The sequence below is a fragment of the Centruroides sculpturatus genome, unplaced genomic scaffold, assembly GCF_000671375.1.
Source record: "Centruroides sculpturatus isolate CEXI.00-Female unplaced genomic scaffold, Cexi_2.0 scaffold205, whole genome shotgun sequence".
Lineage (NCBI taxonomy): Eukaryota > Metazoa > Arthropoda > Arachnida > Scorpiones > Buthidae > Centruroides > Centruroides sculpturatus.
In genome coordinates this window covers 352,649-370,485 of record NW_019384391.1, presented here as the reverse complement: position 1 = coordinate 370,485, position 17,837 = coordinate 352,649, and the positions used below count along the sequence as shown (strand labels likewise).

General features: G+C 26.9%; 1 protein-coding gene across 1 annotated transcript in view; it reads right to left on the bottom strand.

Moving 5' to 3' along the window:
* The window catches only part of LOC111618236 (laminin subunit alpha-1-like), a 270,556-nt gene that overhangs the window by 178,082 nt on the left and 74,637 nt on the right, over positions 1 to 17,837 (bottom strand). The window contains exons 15-19 of the mRNA XM_023359721.1: positions 16,583 to 16,797; positions 13,300 to 13,411; positions 11,430 to 11,543; positions 4,735 to 4,961; positions 873 to 1,081 (exon numbers count right to left, since the gene is read on the bottom strand). Of these exons, the coding sequence (XP_023215489.1) occupies positions 873 to 1,081; positions 4,735 to 4,961; positions 11,430 to 11,543; positions 13,300 to 13,411; positions 16,583 to 16,797 (877 nt within the window). The remainder of the gene's footprint in view (positions 1 to 872; positions 1,082 to 4,734; positions 4,962 to 11,429; positions 11,544 to 13,299; positions 13,412 to 16,582; positions 16,798 to 17,837) is intronic.

The window sequence follows — 17,837 nt, the reverse complement described above, 5'->3', positions numbered from 1 at the left end:
TTATTTCTGAATGGACATAAATCAATGTAAAGTTTGCAACTGCTTTTTTAAAGTTCATTATTAACATTCTGTGGCTCCTAATATTAAAATCTCCTTTAGTTATTCATTAGGTGGTACCATCTGATATTTAGATTTTCTATATTTCACTTTTGAAAAGGTATACGTGAAGACAAAATTAGAAAATATTTTCACGAAAACTTGTTAAGGACTTAAAATTCTTTTCTGGCAGAGATTTGTAAAAATTTAACAAACTCATTTCTTTAAATAGATTTTTATAAAAATCATTTGTAGCAAGGTTTTTTAATTCTAGTTGACTTTTTGAACTTTATATGCTTTGAACTAGTTTGAATGTTGATAAAATATATTGGTAAAAAACACTGCATGCTTTGGGACAGTGGCACACTCAGGAGGTGAGCCAAGGGGCCGTGGCATTTCCCAAAGTAAAAGGAAAATAAACACTGATAAATTTTTCAAAAATATTTTCCTAATTAAAATTTATTTTTTTATTTATATTGTGTCATGTGTTCTATTTCTATATTACTTATGAATTACCAGTCACATAAGATGGGAATTTTATTGAATTTGCATTAAAAATTCTTTTATTTGTTCAACTTGACTCCCCAAGATTAAATCTTAAGTGAGTCACTACTTGGGAACTGTTCTGGCCCACAGGCCTTAGGTTGGAGATACATTCTACATGCTTAATACTCCTGAGTATTCCTTAAATTTAAACAGAATATATTTAAGATGCTAAATACAAGTTAACTATTTTTCATTTATTCTTGAAAAACTATTATGAAAATTTCAAAATACACATTTCAAAATGTTAAAAATTAAGCTTTAATGAAATATTAGAACCAAAAATTACTTACGCTGACAATTATGCAGTAATGCATTACCAAAATAATTTTCTGCACATTCATGACAGTTCCACCCAGATGTATTATTAACACATTTCAAACACTGCCCTGTCAACTGATTGCAATAATTTGGATCAGATATATCTGCATTACCACTGCAATCACATTTTTGGCAATAACTTCCTGGAATCATAGGGTTACCAAAAAATCCATAACCACATCTAAAATTTAAAAATGTTCATTAATTTCACATTATATTATATTATATATATATTATCATACAATATTATACTTAATTATAGTTTATAAGATATTAAATAAATAATGCTTAAACTGAAAACATTTTATGTCAATCATATATCATAATTCAAAAAATTAAAGTCCAGATTTTTTAAACAATAAGTATGTTGAATGTAAATAATATTCAAATTTACATTAACTAAACCAAGCTAAATAATCTAATTATGTAAGCTTATTGGAATCACATTTACCCTATCTAATACAAATATTACTAAACTTATTCTATTCTAAAAGAATATTTAGTTAATATATTAAGATTTATACTTCAAGTATTATTTTTTAGTAAGAAAATCAGCCACTTGGTTATTACATAAGCATTTAAAACATCTATTTTAAAAAGCAATTAGCATAAAACCAATATTTATTCATTTAATTGTTATCTTATTAATCTAAGATTAATTTTTTGAAAATCCAAATAATTTCAGAAGAAAAACTAGTGAATAATTGAAAACATTTAAAACATTAATAAGTGTACTTTACTTTTTTTACACATTTCTAATTGAAATATTTAACTAATTCATTCAAATATTCTATCTTGATATTTAAGTTTCTCAAAAATTTTTATTATCATTCAATAACTCTCCAATACTGGGAGAGAATATACATATACAACATACCGATACTAGCACACTTGAAATTAAGAAATTTTTTACTAATATTTTCATCCATTTATAACAGACATCTTCAGATATATAATGCAGAACAAAATGGCTACAATATGTAATTTGTTCAGAAAATAATTTTAAATTGTTTTGTAACGTATATGAGAAATAATTTTAAACTGTAGATGTACTTTGTTCCCGAAACAATTAAAACTTGTCTTGTAAATCGTTTGTAAAAACACATTTGATTTTAATGTAACCATTTCATTCTGAATTACATACCTGAAGATGCCAGTTATAAATGGATGAAAATGTTAGTAAAAATTTCTTAATTTCAAGTATGCTAGTATTGATATGTTGTGTATGTGTATCACCATCACCATCATCATAATCTTTTGTTTTATCTTTATTTTTAATATTCTATTCAGATTAATAATGTTACAATATAACAATAAAATGACATCAAATTTTAAATCTATGATACTATGATACTTTTCTACTAATCAAAATTAATATACAAATATTTATTCCTAGTCAAGTGGTATCTAATCTAGACTAACACTTGTTTACCATTTTAATTTATTCAACGTTTCATTTCTAATACACATGCCTTTAATCTATCTTAAACATGCAGAGAATTATAAAAGAAAAAATATTTGATCTTACATTAGATGATGCATATTTTTGATTTATCTCATAATAATCAGATAGAATTAAATAAATAGCATTCAGATTATACATATTTTAGATTTCTTTAAACATTGTAAATGATATCTTAACTTATTAAATTTAGAATACAATATACTTAGAATAAAAAAGTTTTGAGTTGCAACTAATATTGATTTAATTGCATCAAATATATAACTAACCTATAAATATTATAGAATATACAGTATATAGGCAAAACAAATTACAGTTGTTAATGTAGAGCAACAGAGTAATACTGCATGAAAGTTCATAAATAGACCTCCAGACTGCCGATAACTTGATATGCCGATTTCAAAGTGTCCATATCTCTGGCAGCCTGGAGGCCTATTTATGAACTTTCATGCAGTATTACTCTTGCTTTAAATTAACAGCTACAATAAGGTGAACCATTTTTCTCTATATGATTACATGTAAAACCAAATAATCCGTTCCAATATGAAAAACACACTCAAATTAAAGCTAAGTAGTACATTGAAAAAAAAATAACTTTAGTAAGGAAAACATTGAAAAATGCATTTTGTAGTTGTAAATGTATAAATAACCATAATAGAATAATAATTGACTAAAAAAAAATGTAGTTTTATTTGCACTTCGAGGATAGATGACAGTGGAAGTGTAAACTGGTGGCAGAGGAGAGGGAGAAGGGAAATGATACTAAAACTTAACTTACATAACATAATGTAACAATAACTTAAAAATAACTTAACACTAATTTTTTAACTTTTCTGTTTTATATATTTTTTAAAATTTTTTATTCACTGCTTTTTGCTTTCTTTCCTTCACTTCCACCAGCACTTTCACTTGATAGAGGTTGCTGGGTAAAATATCTATCCAAAGAGGTTTGGCTTTGCCTACTTTTTAAAATGTTTCTAAAATGACTTAGGCAAATGTCATTACTCCGAGCAGCAATACAGCAAGTGTGAACCTTTTTGGGATGTTTCTTTTCAATAAAATCAGTCACTTTCTGATAATACCTCAAGATTTCCTTTATCGAGCAAGATCCTTCCACGATGAAGCAAACACGCGGACTGAGACCAATGAACAGAAGTGAATAAAAAATTCCTTCTTTTGGTAAAAATCTGCACACCTCCCCTTTTTTACAAAAAGAAGGAATTTTTTGCCCTCGGTATCGTCTATACCTATCATCAACAATGACGTCACTAGTAAGATGATACCTATGTAAGCATTGACAACATTTAAACTTCTACCAACCGACACTCTAACAGACCACAGTGCACCTGAAGAAGGCCTATTAAGAAGGCCGAAAATGTTCGTACTCATGTATAAACGGCTAGAAATAAGTGAGGAAGGTTTTGTATTGATCATCCAAAAATAGAATGCTGCACAACAAGCACAATAGTTAAAAAGAACAAAAGTAACATTCAAATATATTCAATAACAAAATTTTCAAAACAATAAATTAACTAATATTTTAATTAGTTAATTTTTAGTTAATCTTCAGCAAATATTTTAATATACTGAAGATTTTAATTAGAATATTATATTAATGTACAGTACAGTACATATAACAAACAGAATAGTTCAACAAAATTGTATTTGTTGAACTATTCTGTTCTAATTATAATATTATATGAATGTACATATAGGTAACAATTTTTTGTTACCAATATGTACATTCATATAATAATATAATTAAAATTTTGAATGTATGAAAATGTTTATTTTGCTTTTTCAAATTTCAGTTTCGTTTTAATCTAAAGACAAGTTGAATAATAAAAGTCAGTGTTTATTTTTCAGTTTATATATGTAATTTTTCAAGAAAAGTATTTATTAACAAATCTATAAGTAAAAAATTATAAATGATAGAATAATAAATTTTGAGATAAATAAATTGAAACTCTGTTACATATTTTTTTTTTACTAAATAAATTTATCAATATGGCCCAGAGATGCTTGAGCCAGTCCTGTTTAAGACCACCTTCTTTGGCATTCATTTCTGGCAATCTTATAAAACAATTAAATACAGATTTACATACAGATTAAATAAAGATACATACATTACATAATTTCTAATTAAAAATTATAGCAAATAAAATTTATCAAGTGAAAAAGTCTGCAATTTTATTTTAAGACAATTCAGTCTCAAATGTAAGTAGATGAGACATTCAACTCATCTGTATCAATTTAATCAATCTGTAACAATTATTAATATATAAATAGAATAAAGAAATACAATAACAATAAAGTATTAAATTAAATAGAAAATTACAATGATCTAAAAAATAGAATATGCATCAATTCACCTTTCGCACTTGTCTCCTTCATAACCCATAGGGCAAGCTGTACAAATATAATCAACTTTGCCATATAATTTTGTGATAGTCAAACATGTTGGTGAGAAATTATTTTCTCTATTTTCCAATGGACATTTACATTTTTGACAATCTTCTGGTGTTCCAAAGAGTGGATTTCCGTAAAAACCTACTTCACAAATATTGCATATTGGTCCAGTTGTATTATGCAGGCAATTCTGTACATAAGATATATGAATACCACAAAATATACTTTTAAGTTTGATATCTATTAATAAATTTAAATGTATTTTATAAACAAAAATTGGTTTAAGCAAAAATTTAAAGAACTATTTAATATATCAATATTTTACTTAGTTTATGAATAATGAAAAATTTAACTATGAAATTCAGTCAGTCATAATTTTCATTTAATATTCGATTTTAAAATTTAAAAAAATCAGCTTAATTTCACTTTAAATTTAATTGACATTTACACTATAGATATTTTAAAAAAATACAAATTGTTAAATATCATAGTAGTATTTTAAAATTTTTTAGCTAAATTTTTTAAAAGCAAGTTTTTATTGTTAATTATAAAAAATAGTCCTACAAGATAGTCATATAACTTTATATATTTTTAAATCTTTTTTAAAATAATTATACTAAAACATTTTTACTTATAGGATTAGATTAAATCCTATAAGTAAAAATGATAATGCAATTTTTTACCGTATTGCACTATTCACTAGTACACGGAAAACTGCTAGTTTTCCATTCGTTTCTGACTTTTGGAGGCTTAATAAATCCTGAGTATTTAAACTGGTATAAAAATTAAGAAAAAGGTAAACAGGTTAACATAAAGAAAAACATTTTTATTTTAATAAATATACTTCACCCCAAATGCATTTCGCCTGCTAAGGCCTCCTCAGTAGGGTTTCTTACAACCAGAATGTACAATAGGAACAACATCCGCAAACGACACTTCTTTCTCAGTAGAAGATACAACAGAAGACGCTTTAACATCCATGAAAGACACATCTTTCTCACTAGTACCATCGCGTTTACAATCCTTAAATAACACTAACTCTTCCCAGCATTCCGCTGGCACCACTTCATTATTCAAATTCATAACATTACTTTGCATAATTATCGCAAAATGTTCTTTAAATTTTCTCTTAACTATATTTTTTCCTTATGTATTATTTTTATATTATTAATATCCAATTGACAATTGTTCATGTGACAATGCAAAAAAAACCAGGGATGTATTAATTTTATTTCATATTGCAGCCAAGTGTTCCGACATCCGCACTTTAAGTTTCCACTTCGTTTCTCCAACTGTTTACCTTTTTCTTAATTTTTATACCAGTTTAAATACTCAGGATTTATTAAGCCTCCAAAAGTCAGAAACGAATGGAAAACTAGCAGTTTTCCGTGTACCAGTGAATAGTGCAATATGGTAAAAAATAGATTATCTGACTCCATTGGTTCTTTTTAGAATATATTTTTATTGATATGATAATGCAATGTTCTAGTCATAAATTATTGTTAGAGCTCTGTAAAGTTGTAACATATTTATATATTAACAATAAAAATTTACCTTTATGAAAATGTCTTAAATGAAAAATAAAATAAAAATTACTTAATCAGTAATGTTTTAAAAAACCTAAAAAAATTCAAAATAAAAGAGCAGAATATGTGAAATCTGACTAACTGCTCCTAGATAAAAACACAACAATCTGCCATAATTAAACAATAAAGACAATTATCAAAGATATAAAAATTGAATTACTGAATTGATGAATCAACCACTGTAAGATGCACTTGAATTCTCAGTCATAAAAATTTTATCTGATTGGCTAGACTAAAAAAAAATACTCTAAGGACAACAGTTTCAATCAGAATAACAAAGATTATGAATATTCTTAACAATATCCAACTGAAAACAGTAAACTCTGGAATTAATTTTCTCGAGGATACGTGCATGTTAGGAGAGATATATTTCATAAAAAGAATACTTTGAATGCCAGCAAAGGTGACTTGTTTTAAATAATTAGTTAATTTAATAAAAAGGGAATTCCATTACTTTTGTAAAACTCATCATTAAAGGAATAAAATTATCTACATGATTCTATTATTGCAGTACAATTCAATATTATAAATATAAAATATATATTAATGCTAAATAATAATTAAATGGATTAATTAATAACTATAAATATAAATAATAATTTTAATATAAATAATAAATATAAACATTGATAACAACAGCCTAATTATATTTATATTTTAACATATCTTACTTAAATTAACAATTAAAATTCAAATGAAAAATCAAAGCTTAGCCATTAGAACAATTATAAAAAGATAGATATAACGAAAAATTCAGATTTAAACAAAAAGTCGAATTTCAATAACTATATATAAAAGTAATCAAAAATAAGAAATTAAAGATTTTAGATGCAAACAATGATAAATTTTAATCAAAGAGCAATATTTTCACTTTATATCATTTGATAAAGATTCGTTATTTCATTTTCTACTAAGTCAGGAGTTAGCAACCTACAGTTTCAGAACAACTAACTCAGAATTATATGCAGTACTCAATGCCTATTTTCATTCCATATAAATTTTCAGCTAATAACTTAGGTCAGCATTGTAAATTACTACATCTTGGTGCAATGCTTATTTTGGAATTTATTCTATATACTACACATAAAAGCAATACAATACAGTTCTTTTGGTACTTTACCATCAATGGCTCTCTAACTGTTTATCACAGGATTCCAGAACTTATTCTCTATAAGTAATGAGTCTTGGATTTGTTGTGTAAAGCAAAGCCATGAATCATAAAAGAAAATGAAAGACTTTAGATTTAAGACAAAAAAATGGATATAATTCATCCATTTGAAGATGGAAAATCTTAAACTGAAGTTGGTAAAGAAATGTCTATGAGTAAGCAGACAATTTCAGATTTTTGGAAAGCAAAGGAAAAACTGCAACAAACTTTCTTAAAACAATACTTTTATTCATTATTTTTTGAAATATTTGAAAGTATTGTTTTTACAAGTTTAATAAAAATCTCGTTGATATACTTTACAACTGAAATTTTATCCACTATATAATTAATTGACTATTGTCTGCAATATTGATATACAGTAACAGACAAGTCATTATTACTATATACAGTAGAATCCCTTTATATTCAGAATAATATTGATAGATCTGCTTAAACAAGGTATTTATTGATTTTTCATCTGGACCTGAAGAAAACATTCACAGACTGTAGATATTTTCTCTAGGTCAATTATCAAGATCCATTTTAATGTGATTTTACTATATAGTAATGGACTTTTCAATATAACAGATGAGTACATAATAATATATAATCACAATAAAATAGACTTTCATTATAATAGATCAATTTCTTTGGTTTCATTGTGGTCCATTATATTGAGCTTTTACTGTAGTTGATTTTAATATTTTATTTTATATAAAAGAAATTGTAAAATAATTCTTTTGTAAGATTATATTTTTTATTGTGTTTAGTTCTTTTTAGAAACTGTTTGAGGATAATACTTGAGATGAAGCATAAATACATTGGGTTTAAAACAATGAAATCTACATATACAAGTATAAATTGTAAGTATTTATTGATTTGTATAAAATAAAAGAGATAGTTATCAATAGAATAAAGCAAAAACAAATTATGTATTATAAAATTCCATATATAAAAAAAATTCTATTATTAAATGATACGGTCATACATTATGACTACAATCTCTAAACATGATAAATATTACCATATGAGCTAAACAAATTAAATATTCTCTAAGAAATTAACTACTAATAGTATATTATTACGTTTCTTAATACTGCTTGTAATAACTGACTGATTGACTCATTTATTATTAGAATAAGTTGAATGGTTATATTATAATTGAAGTAAAGTAAAATCTTGATGAATCATTTTTTAAAAGAATGGAAAACAAAAACAATAAAGAGAGGAAAATAACAGTTTCAAGAAACCCTTAAAATAAGAACAAATAAATGATTATTACTCTTTGAAATATAGGATACATTACAGTCTATTTAAAAACTAATTCTTGCTGAAAAAACTGTTGACTGACATATGTTTTGTACAAACCTTACCAGATCCACATTAAGCTTTTTATAGGCACTAGGCACTTTTAAAATTTTTTCTTTTAACTTTTTAAATTATTTTCAGATTGCAAAACAGTACAAGAATTATTGTTGCTGCAAAAAGAGAATTTAGTATCCAACTTCCCTAATACAAACATTACTCTTAGAATGTACTGGTACATGTCAATCTTAGAATCAAATTCTGAGGGAGAATGATCTTTTTCAACATTAAATCATATTAAAAATCATTTAAAACCTAATTTGTCTCAAACAAAATTATCATATTTATCTATACTTTCCTTAAAAAGTGAAATATTAAAACAGTTGCCAATTGAGGAAATTATTAAAGATTCTGCATGCAAAAAGTGTAGAAAAGTCTACATAAAATAAACTGACTGAGGAAAAATTTAATGTTCTATTTTAATATCCATAACTTCTATTTTCTCAATTTTTAATTTTGTAGGTCCTTAATTTTCATAGGCCCTAAGCAGTGTGCCTAAACTGCCTAATGGATAAGACAGCACTGAATCTTACATCTCAATTAAAAGTATAATTTTTAAGGCCTAGAATGCTTGTAAGGAGTCAAATTCTAATCATTACATTTATGTTTTGGGCATTATTTTTATTGTTATTTTCTTTTCAGGGATCTTCTTTTTTAAAAATGGAAACTCCCAAGAAACCCCAAATATGCTAAATTCAAAAATAAAGACAAAAATATACTAATTTACATGAGTAAATGATCCTGTGATGTGCAGATATGTAAATAGGGTAGTGCAGAATTGTACTTGTGAACAGATAAAAAGACAACACGCCCATTCAACAGTGTGGTGTAGCTCCCGACAACAACCTTTAAGCAAATTGTCTGGAATTCTTTGATAAGCAATCAGCACATAAGAAGTGTATTCTTTGTTTAATTATTTTGGTGGAGATTTCATTGATTATACAAAAAAGAATTTCTTTCAGATTTTTCATTTATATAAGTGTTTTTTTTTTATCATTATATTTTGCTTCCCATTAAGTCCAGGCCCGGTACTTGATTAGAATCTAATTTGTGTAACCCTGCCCTTTTGTGTCATGCGATATGTTACATGCTTTCACAGTCACCATCACTCATGCTGAGTATACAAAAGAAAGATTTACTTTCATCAGCACTTCATGCGTCTCAACAAAATTCAGCACAACTTTTAGTTTACCATATTCTTTTCCTACTTTTTCTTCCCCCCTTCATATTCCCAGATGCTAGGAGGTTCTTGCAGCAGCATAGCTCTATATAAGAATACATATAGATCTCAATCTTGTGGAAAACAAAAATGATAAAATTAAGAGAATTTTTTCATTCTAGTATCTGTTTATGGGTTAAATATACTACCAACAATATAATGGAGGGCTGCAGATGGCAACTCAATTTTCAACATTCAGCAGGCAATCCAGGTGACACAGGCAGTGTCAATTTTTTAAACACAAGATTATCATGCATTCATCCCCTGTAGTACTAAATTGTCATTTCAAATTTAAAAAACTTTCAATGTAGAAAAATGTTGATCAGGACCATTATTTTTCAATGATCAATGCTGCTATAAAATGATAGTTCAGGGACTGATAGAAAAGAGAAAAAATAATACCGAAACCAAATAAATTAAATGATATATGCAGAAAAATAAAAGTAATGAGAACAATGCAACAAGGTTTCATTGTATATTAATTATATATTAGTAATAATTACAATAATAATATGTTTAATATAACATAATTAATTAATTTATATATATATATATAAATTAATTAAAATATAATTCATAAATGTTGTCTTTAGGATCTCATAAAACTGTTTTCCTACTAATGAGCTGAAAACTATTACTGTAAATTCCTGCATATAACCAGAAAAACTGCTAGAGCATATTGTCAGAATCATGACTGTCAAATGTTTTAATCACTGTAAGCCTAGCTTAAAAAAACCAACAGCTTTGAATTGTTGTTAGAAGACTAATGGATATGTAAACAACATTATAAAAACATATACATGTAGAAGTGAATTTGTCTATTGATATCCTTTGTGTTTAGAACAGCCACCAATCACAAACAACAAGATTCTCATCATGTGGTGGAACTCTGAATTTTTGATTGGTCAGAACATCCAACTTGAATAAAAGATGAGTTGAGTAAAAGGGAGATAGTGTGTCAAAAAAAGTAGTTCACAACTGGAAATCTGGAGAATTGGAAGAGATCCTCTGATGTAAACTTGTGATCCTCTGATAAAACCTCTACAACTCACTGCAAGCTTAATCCAAGAATAAGAGGTATACCTGCAACAAATATTTCTGAAGGACTTTTAAAGGATATTTACATGTTCATCATATTATAAAATTATATATTGTAAATCTTTCCCCTTTCTTTATTTTCACTCACATAACTTTCAAAATGACTTAAAACATGGATGACCTTGTAGGTTATATGCAATAAATTACAGTAATTTTTCCTCTTAATCTAATGTAGCACTATTTAATTTCTTAAAACATAAACATGCTATTAATAATTTCAATTATTGATTTATTAAATCATACCTTGCATTTCCCAGTAAAATAGTCACAAGTTTCAGCATGATTATTGCAATTGCATTGCTGACATTTTCCCATAAATATTGTATTATTAACTCTTCTAAATCCTGGATCACAGTACTAAAATAACATAAATTCAAATCACTCTAATCCTAATTGGTTATACTTAAAAATACAAATATCAAGAATTATTAGATTAATCATTCAGCAAGAAATACCTTGTTTCAGTAAAAAATTAGCAAACATTTCTCAAGATATTAAACTTAATAAAAGCCATGTTAAACTCTTAATTGAAACAATAAAATTGTTTTTTCAGAATAAAAAATCAATACAGAAATAGCTGCACTCAAGTATTTTTACATTCATTCTCAAGATTATAATTAAAAAAGTAAAGAATTGAGAAAATTCACAGTTTTGTAAGTTAATAATATATAATAAAAAAGAGAATTTTAGGAAAAATTCTTGAAAATGTTTTTCTTATAAAACTTGACAAGTTACAATTTGTTGCATTTATTATAGTGCTAAGTTAAAAATTTATGTTTCTTATCTAGATTCTTTGCAGTCTCTTAAATGTTTCATACTTCTTAATTGCAAATAAACAGTGGGATTATTAAATGGCCAATTTAATCATTAGAAGTAAAATAATTTGATTAAACGTAAACAGTTAGATCAGCATCTTATGATAACTTTAATAATTAGAAATAAATTTAATTTTTAATTTAAATTTAGAATATTCTGAAAGAAAAGATCAGTCTGGAATGGGACTAAAACCCACAACTTCTGCTTATCATGCAGATGAGTTGCCAGTTATGCTATCTGGATCTCCATCTATCTGATCTTTGCTTCCAGAATAATTACTAAACTAAATTTATTTCTAATTATTAAATTTATCATTAGATGGCAGCCTAACTGCTAATCTATAGCCAAATTGCTTTACATCTAATTGTTAAATTAGGCTTGTTATATCCCAATTAATAATCCAGCAGTTTTTTTGGAATTAATAATTAAATTGGGTTGATGTATATGTTGTTATCTTCCTTAATTCTATATTTAATAAACAAAACATCAAATTAATGAATAAACAAAAACTTTTATTTTCTTGTAAATTAAAATCTATTTGCAGAAATTGTACTGGAAAAAAAATATTACTACTCTGCTAGAAATATTTTGAACAATTTAATGTTATTTTGATTTATTGATCATTTTTACAATTAACAAAATATGTTTTACAAATTAACAATATTTAACTATAACTTTGCAAATATATATCATATTTTCAGATAAAGTAGTATTTGTCATACCTGAAATATGATTTCAAAGGACATAATATTGAGACATTAAGATGACATATTAATTAAAAATTTTTTAATTTCTTATTGAAACAAAATGCTTAAATCCCTTAATTCAAGATAAATCAAAAATAAAATCTTTCATTTTAATAAAGCATTTTTAAAAATGAGAGTCAATTTAAGATAACTAATTCAGTTACTTGTGTTAGGAAATAATATTTTCTCAAAACTTCATTTTTTGTTTTTTATCATTTCAGAGATCTTTCTGGTCAATCTCACAAACCAAACAACCAAATTAAAAGAATTATAAAAATCCTATTTTATTTAATGAGAAAGTTATCTTAAAAATAAAAATTAAAGGTAAGTTAAAAGATTTACATTAAAAATATAAGTAATTTGAAGTTAACAAAGTTACTAAAAAATTTGTAATTTAAAAAATAAGTAAATTAGTAACTTTAAAAATAAATAGTAAATAAATGTATCTAAAATTCCATTAAACATTCAATATAAATAAATTTATTTGAATTACTTTGTGATTTTTTAAAAGTCAGCATAAAAGAGTTACAATAATGCATATAAATTAATACCTCACATGACAATCCTGCAAAATTTGGTGGACATTGACACTTTTCTACTGATTTCAGTTTCTTAAAATTACTTGAATACTCTGTTGCAACTTCCATTTCAACACTCACCAATCTAGAAAAAATTTCTTCTTAAAATACAATGATAGTTAATATTAAAAATAATGCATTTTATTTCATATTTGTACAAAAATAATTAGTTTTTCATCACAATTACAGTAAAGTGTAATAATATATGTATTCTATATTGTGTAAAGCAGCATTTCTCAAAGTGGGCAATAACGCCCCCTTGTGGGCAATGAGTAAATCTAGGGGGCGCTGAAGGCAGTGTATTGAACGGTGACCAAAGGCAAAATTAGGGTCACTGAAAACCGTTCCCTTTCCTCTGTTAAACTGATAAGAAGAAATATTGCGTTTAACGGTTTCCAGATGTTGAGAACAATGTACGGTAAGGGCACAAAGTGTGAGACTTGTAGAAAAGTTTTCCTAAGAATATTTTCAATCCTTTCTCACACAATAGAAAATGGGTTAGGGGGCATTGGGTATAACTTTATGGAACAAAGGAGGAGGTGGATCGAAAAAGTTTGGAAATCACTGGTGTAAAGGAATCAATAAATATACAATTTTTTAATATTTTTTTCAAATCTGCCATACTAAAAACTGACTCATTATATATAAATACTAGCAGATAAGCCCAGCATTGTCCAGGCAAAAAATAACAACAAAGATTAAAATTATTAAAGATTCTTTCGCACTTCTAACCTTTCTATTATATTATATTGTAGTGTTTGATTTATATAATTACAAAGGTTATCTTATGTAAGGGTTTACCATACCAAGTGATCAATCTAACAAATTTTAAAAATTCTTTAAATTGTGTGCAATAGAGGAAGAAATCATTACAAAAAGAAATCTTTAAAAAGATTCTTCTAAGACAATACATACAAATGTGTCTATTCCAATCCAGTCTTTTCAAACGCACATTTCAGGAATTAACAATTTCACGGCGGAGTTGACTTTTCTTTATAAGATGCTCATCCACCTCTAAATGTAAAATAGTTAAAATATCTCTCTGGTGATAGCACTTCATATAAAATTAAAAATATACTTTTGGTAAAAATATATGGCCAGGATGAATTAATCATTACAAAAAAATCTTTAAAAAGATTCTTTTAAGACTATGAATTTGAAAGGACTGGATTGGAATAAAGACACATTTGTATGTATTGTCTTGTGTATGTTTTTTGTAATCCTGGCCATATATTTTTACCAGAGGAAGAAAGAATTTGAAAAATATATTATATTGGTCACTTGGTATGATAAACCCTAACATAAGATAATCTTTGTAGTTATATAAATCAAATACCATAATATAATAAACATTAAAACAAAAACCATATAAAGAGTTTGGTTATTTTAATCCAGTATTGTCATATTTTTTTGAGATTCTCAGGTAGTACGAAATGGTGCAATTTCATCTTAAATGTTGTAAGATATCATAACTTTTTCTAATGCTATCTCTAAGAAACTGTATCATTCACATCTGAATATCAAATCTGAAATGGTAATCTGCCAATGAATCAAATTTCGCAAAAAGTGGACCAAATATTTAAACTCAGCACCCTCAAAAACCACTTAAAACATATTTTGTGCTGGCCAGTAATCTTGTATTATGTAATTTTCCTATTTGAATGCCACTATACCACTCATCCAAAGAAAGGAGGGACTGTGGCTGTACACCATATTTTGTATATATTAATTTAAGTTTAGTTGTAGTTTTCTTCACTGTTCTTTGTTCTATTGTTATATTTCTTCTAGAATTTTCTTTCCTAACCCTTTCCCCCTGGGTGGTGATGACCAATTCTTAGAACAAAAAGAAAGGAAAGAGGCCCTAAGGGCTAAGGAGTGGAGAAACTCTTGGCTTGGGGGGTCAATAGGAAAGGATGTGAAAGGTCATGGTTCAGCATCAACTGGAGATGAGAAGAGGATTGGAAAGTTTAAAGGGTAACTCTATCGTGGTTACAATAGAGAGAGAGGAGCCTATACAAGTTACCAAGGCAAGATTGGCAATGGAAGACCATTTTTCCTCCCAAGAAATACAAAATTGGCATAACACCCAAGATTACTATGGAGCCTGGGAATCCTGCTTTCTACTAATCCTATTTCCTTATATTTTTCTATATCTATCACCTCCCTTTTTCTATATTATTAAGTTAGTTTTTAAGCCTTATAGTTTATTTTATCTCTACCATAAAACTTATTTGTACACATTTTTTATGTCACAAACCACATACAAATTGCCATTTTCCCATGTTTATTGCTAGCATAAGATGTATTGTTACATTTTTTTTTTTTTTTTGACTGATGGGGGTCGGAATCCAGACAGAACCTTGTTCATCATATGCAAAAATAACGATATTCTTTTTTATAATTCTTTTTTATGTATTTTTGTATGTTCCTTTCCTTGGTATGTACTTTTGTGTATACATTACAGACTGTTGCAAAAGGGGATTGAAGTAATTCAATCAAATGTAGTTGTTGAACTCCTCTTGGACAAGAGAATTGAGAGAATGGTCAATGACAACTAATTAATACTGGCCTACATTTGACAAGTGATCTGTGTTGGATAGATCATGATGGCCCCGCATGTGATCGAAGTTGCTAACCTTAGCATTCAAAATACTTCATATAACTTGTTTAAATAAAAAAATCTTGTAAAAATACCAAAAGAATTGCTTTTATGTGATAATAAAGTGTTTATATTTTGCAACAGAGTGTATAAACTGCATAGGAAGTATTCTTGTAAATATCATGTTTATAAAAAATTAATAGAATTAGTTTGCTTTATTTGGTTACAGCAATGTCACACCAAGCAATCTGTTGAGGGGATGCATTCCAGGAAGATTTTTATGTGAATCTGGTCCCTATTTAGGTGTTACTAACATGAAGAAGCCCTGGAAAACTTCATGTGGTACACACAAAGGTATTTACCAGGCATACATAACACACAAAGGTCACAAGCCATCCTATCAAGATGATGCTCACTGCAAGAATGAAGATAAACAAGTCCCATCATCATACATTACCCATAAATACAATGTGTAGCAGTCAACTTTTTAATGTGATAAATGTCAAGAGTACCATTGCAAAATAATCCATGAATACAGATCTCATAAATATAGAGACCCAAGTAAGCAAAATTAATATTATAATTCTCTCCCTTAAACTCAATCACTTAATCAATTAAATTAAAATTGAAAAAGAATATATATTAAAATAGTCTTACATTCCTTCTGTTTGATCTGTATGAAATCTCATTCTAATAAGCAATCTAGTAAGGTCATTTAAGATCATCAGAAATACTTTACGTCCGACTTTTCGACCAAGTTTACCAGATTTCTTAAAATAGCGCCATCCTTTATCAGTCAATGGTATTATTAAAGTAAAAGTTTCACCTTCTGGTTGAGGTTTCAATGAATAAGCAATTCTCTGTCTTCTGCTCTATAATAAATGCCATAAATCAAAAATATATGTCATAAATTATTATTACAAATTAAATTTCACAAACACAAATAAAGTATAACACAAACAAAAAAAAAATAAAAAATGCAGCCAAAGAAACATAAAAATTAATGAGAAACTAATGTTTTCAACAGCTTTTAGCAATCATTATCAGTAGGGTTTCTTTCCCGGGATCCCAGAATCCCGTTTTCCCAGGATTCCCGCCGTTTATTCCCTACGAGAAAAATCCCGGAAAAATAAAATTTCCCAGGAAATCTCGCGTTTCAATAATAATTTATCACGTCAGGTTTTCTTTCTATTATTTATTATACGAAAAGTTGCATCTTGAAGACTCACCTAAGAGAGAAATTTTGAGGTTTCATGTTGCATATTATTACCTATGTTTTACAAGTTTCTACTTGTTAGTTCATGTAATATCTATGTATTGTGTTTGCGCACCATTGAACAGCGGAGCACTCGCTGAAAGTAAAAATCACTCATCGCACTTTAGTTTATTTTTTATTTTATCTTTAGAAATAAAATGGTATTTTTTTTCGTAATCATTAAAACTCCCAATGAAACGCTTTATTTTACTTTCATCTTATAATGTAGGAGAACATAAATTAATTGAGCCTAACGTGTCCGTATGGGTGAGATTGGCCCTACACCTTTAGTTACTTACTAGAAAATAAATTAAATTATTCAAATATATGATATTTCTGTATGATCTTTTTTATTCATATAAAATTCTATTTTACTATCTCATCCCGGAATTTCCCGGGATCCCGGGAAAAGAAATTATTTTTCCTGTAATCCCACTGGAGACAAATTTCCCGGGAAATGAGAAACCCTAATTGTCAGGTTACAAACTGTTCTAAAAAGAGAATAATGCTTCATTTTAGAAATTTTGTTGTTCAAATTGTATATCCTTTTTAGAGTGTGTACTTGTAATTTAATAAATTTTTAATTATTAAAAATTTATTAAATCACAAGTACTGTACTTTAAATATGTTTAATAGTTTTAAATATTTTCTATTTAA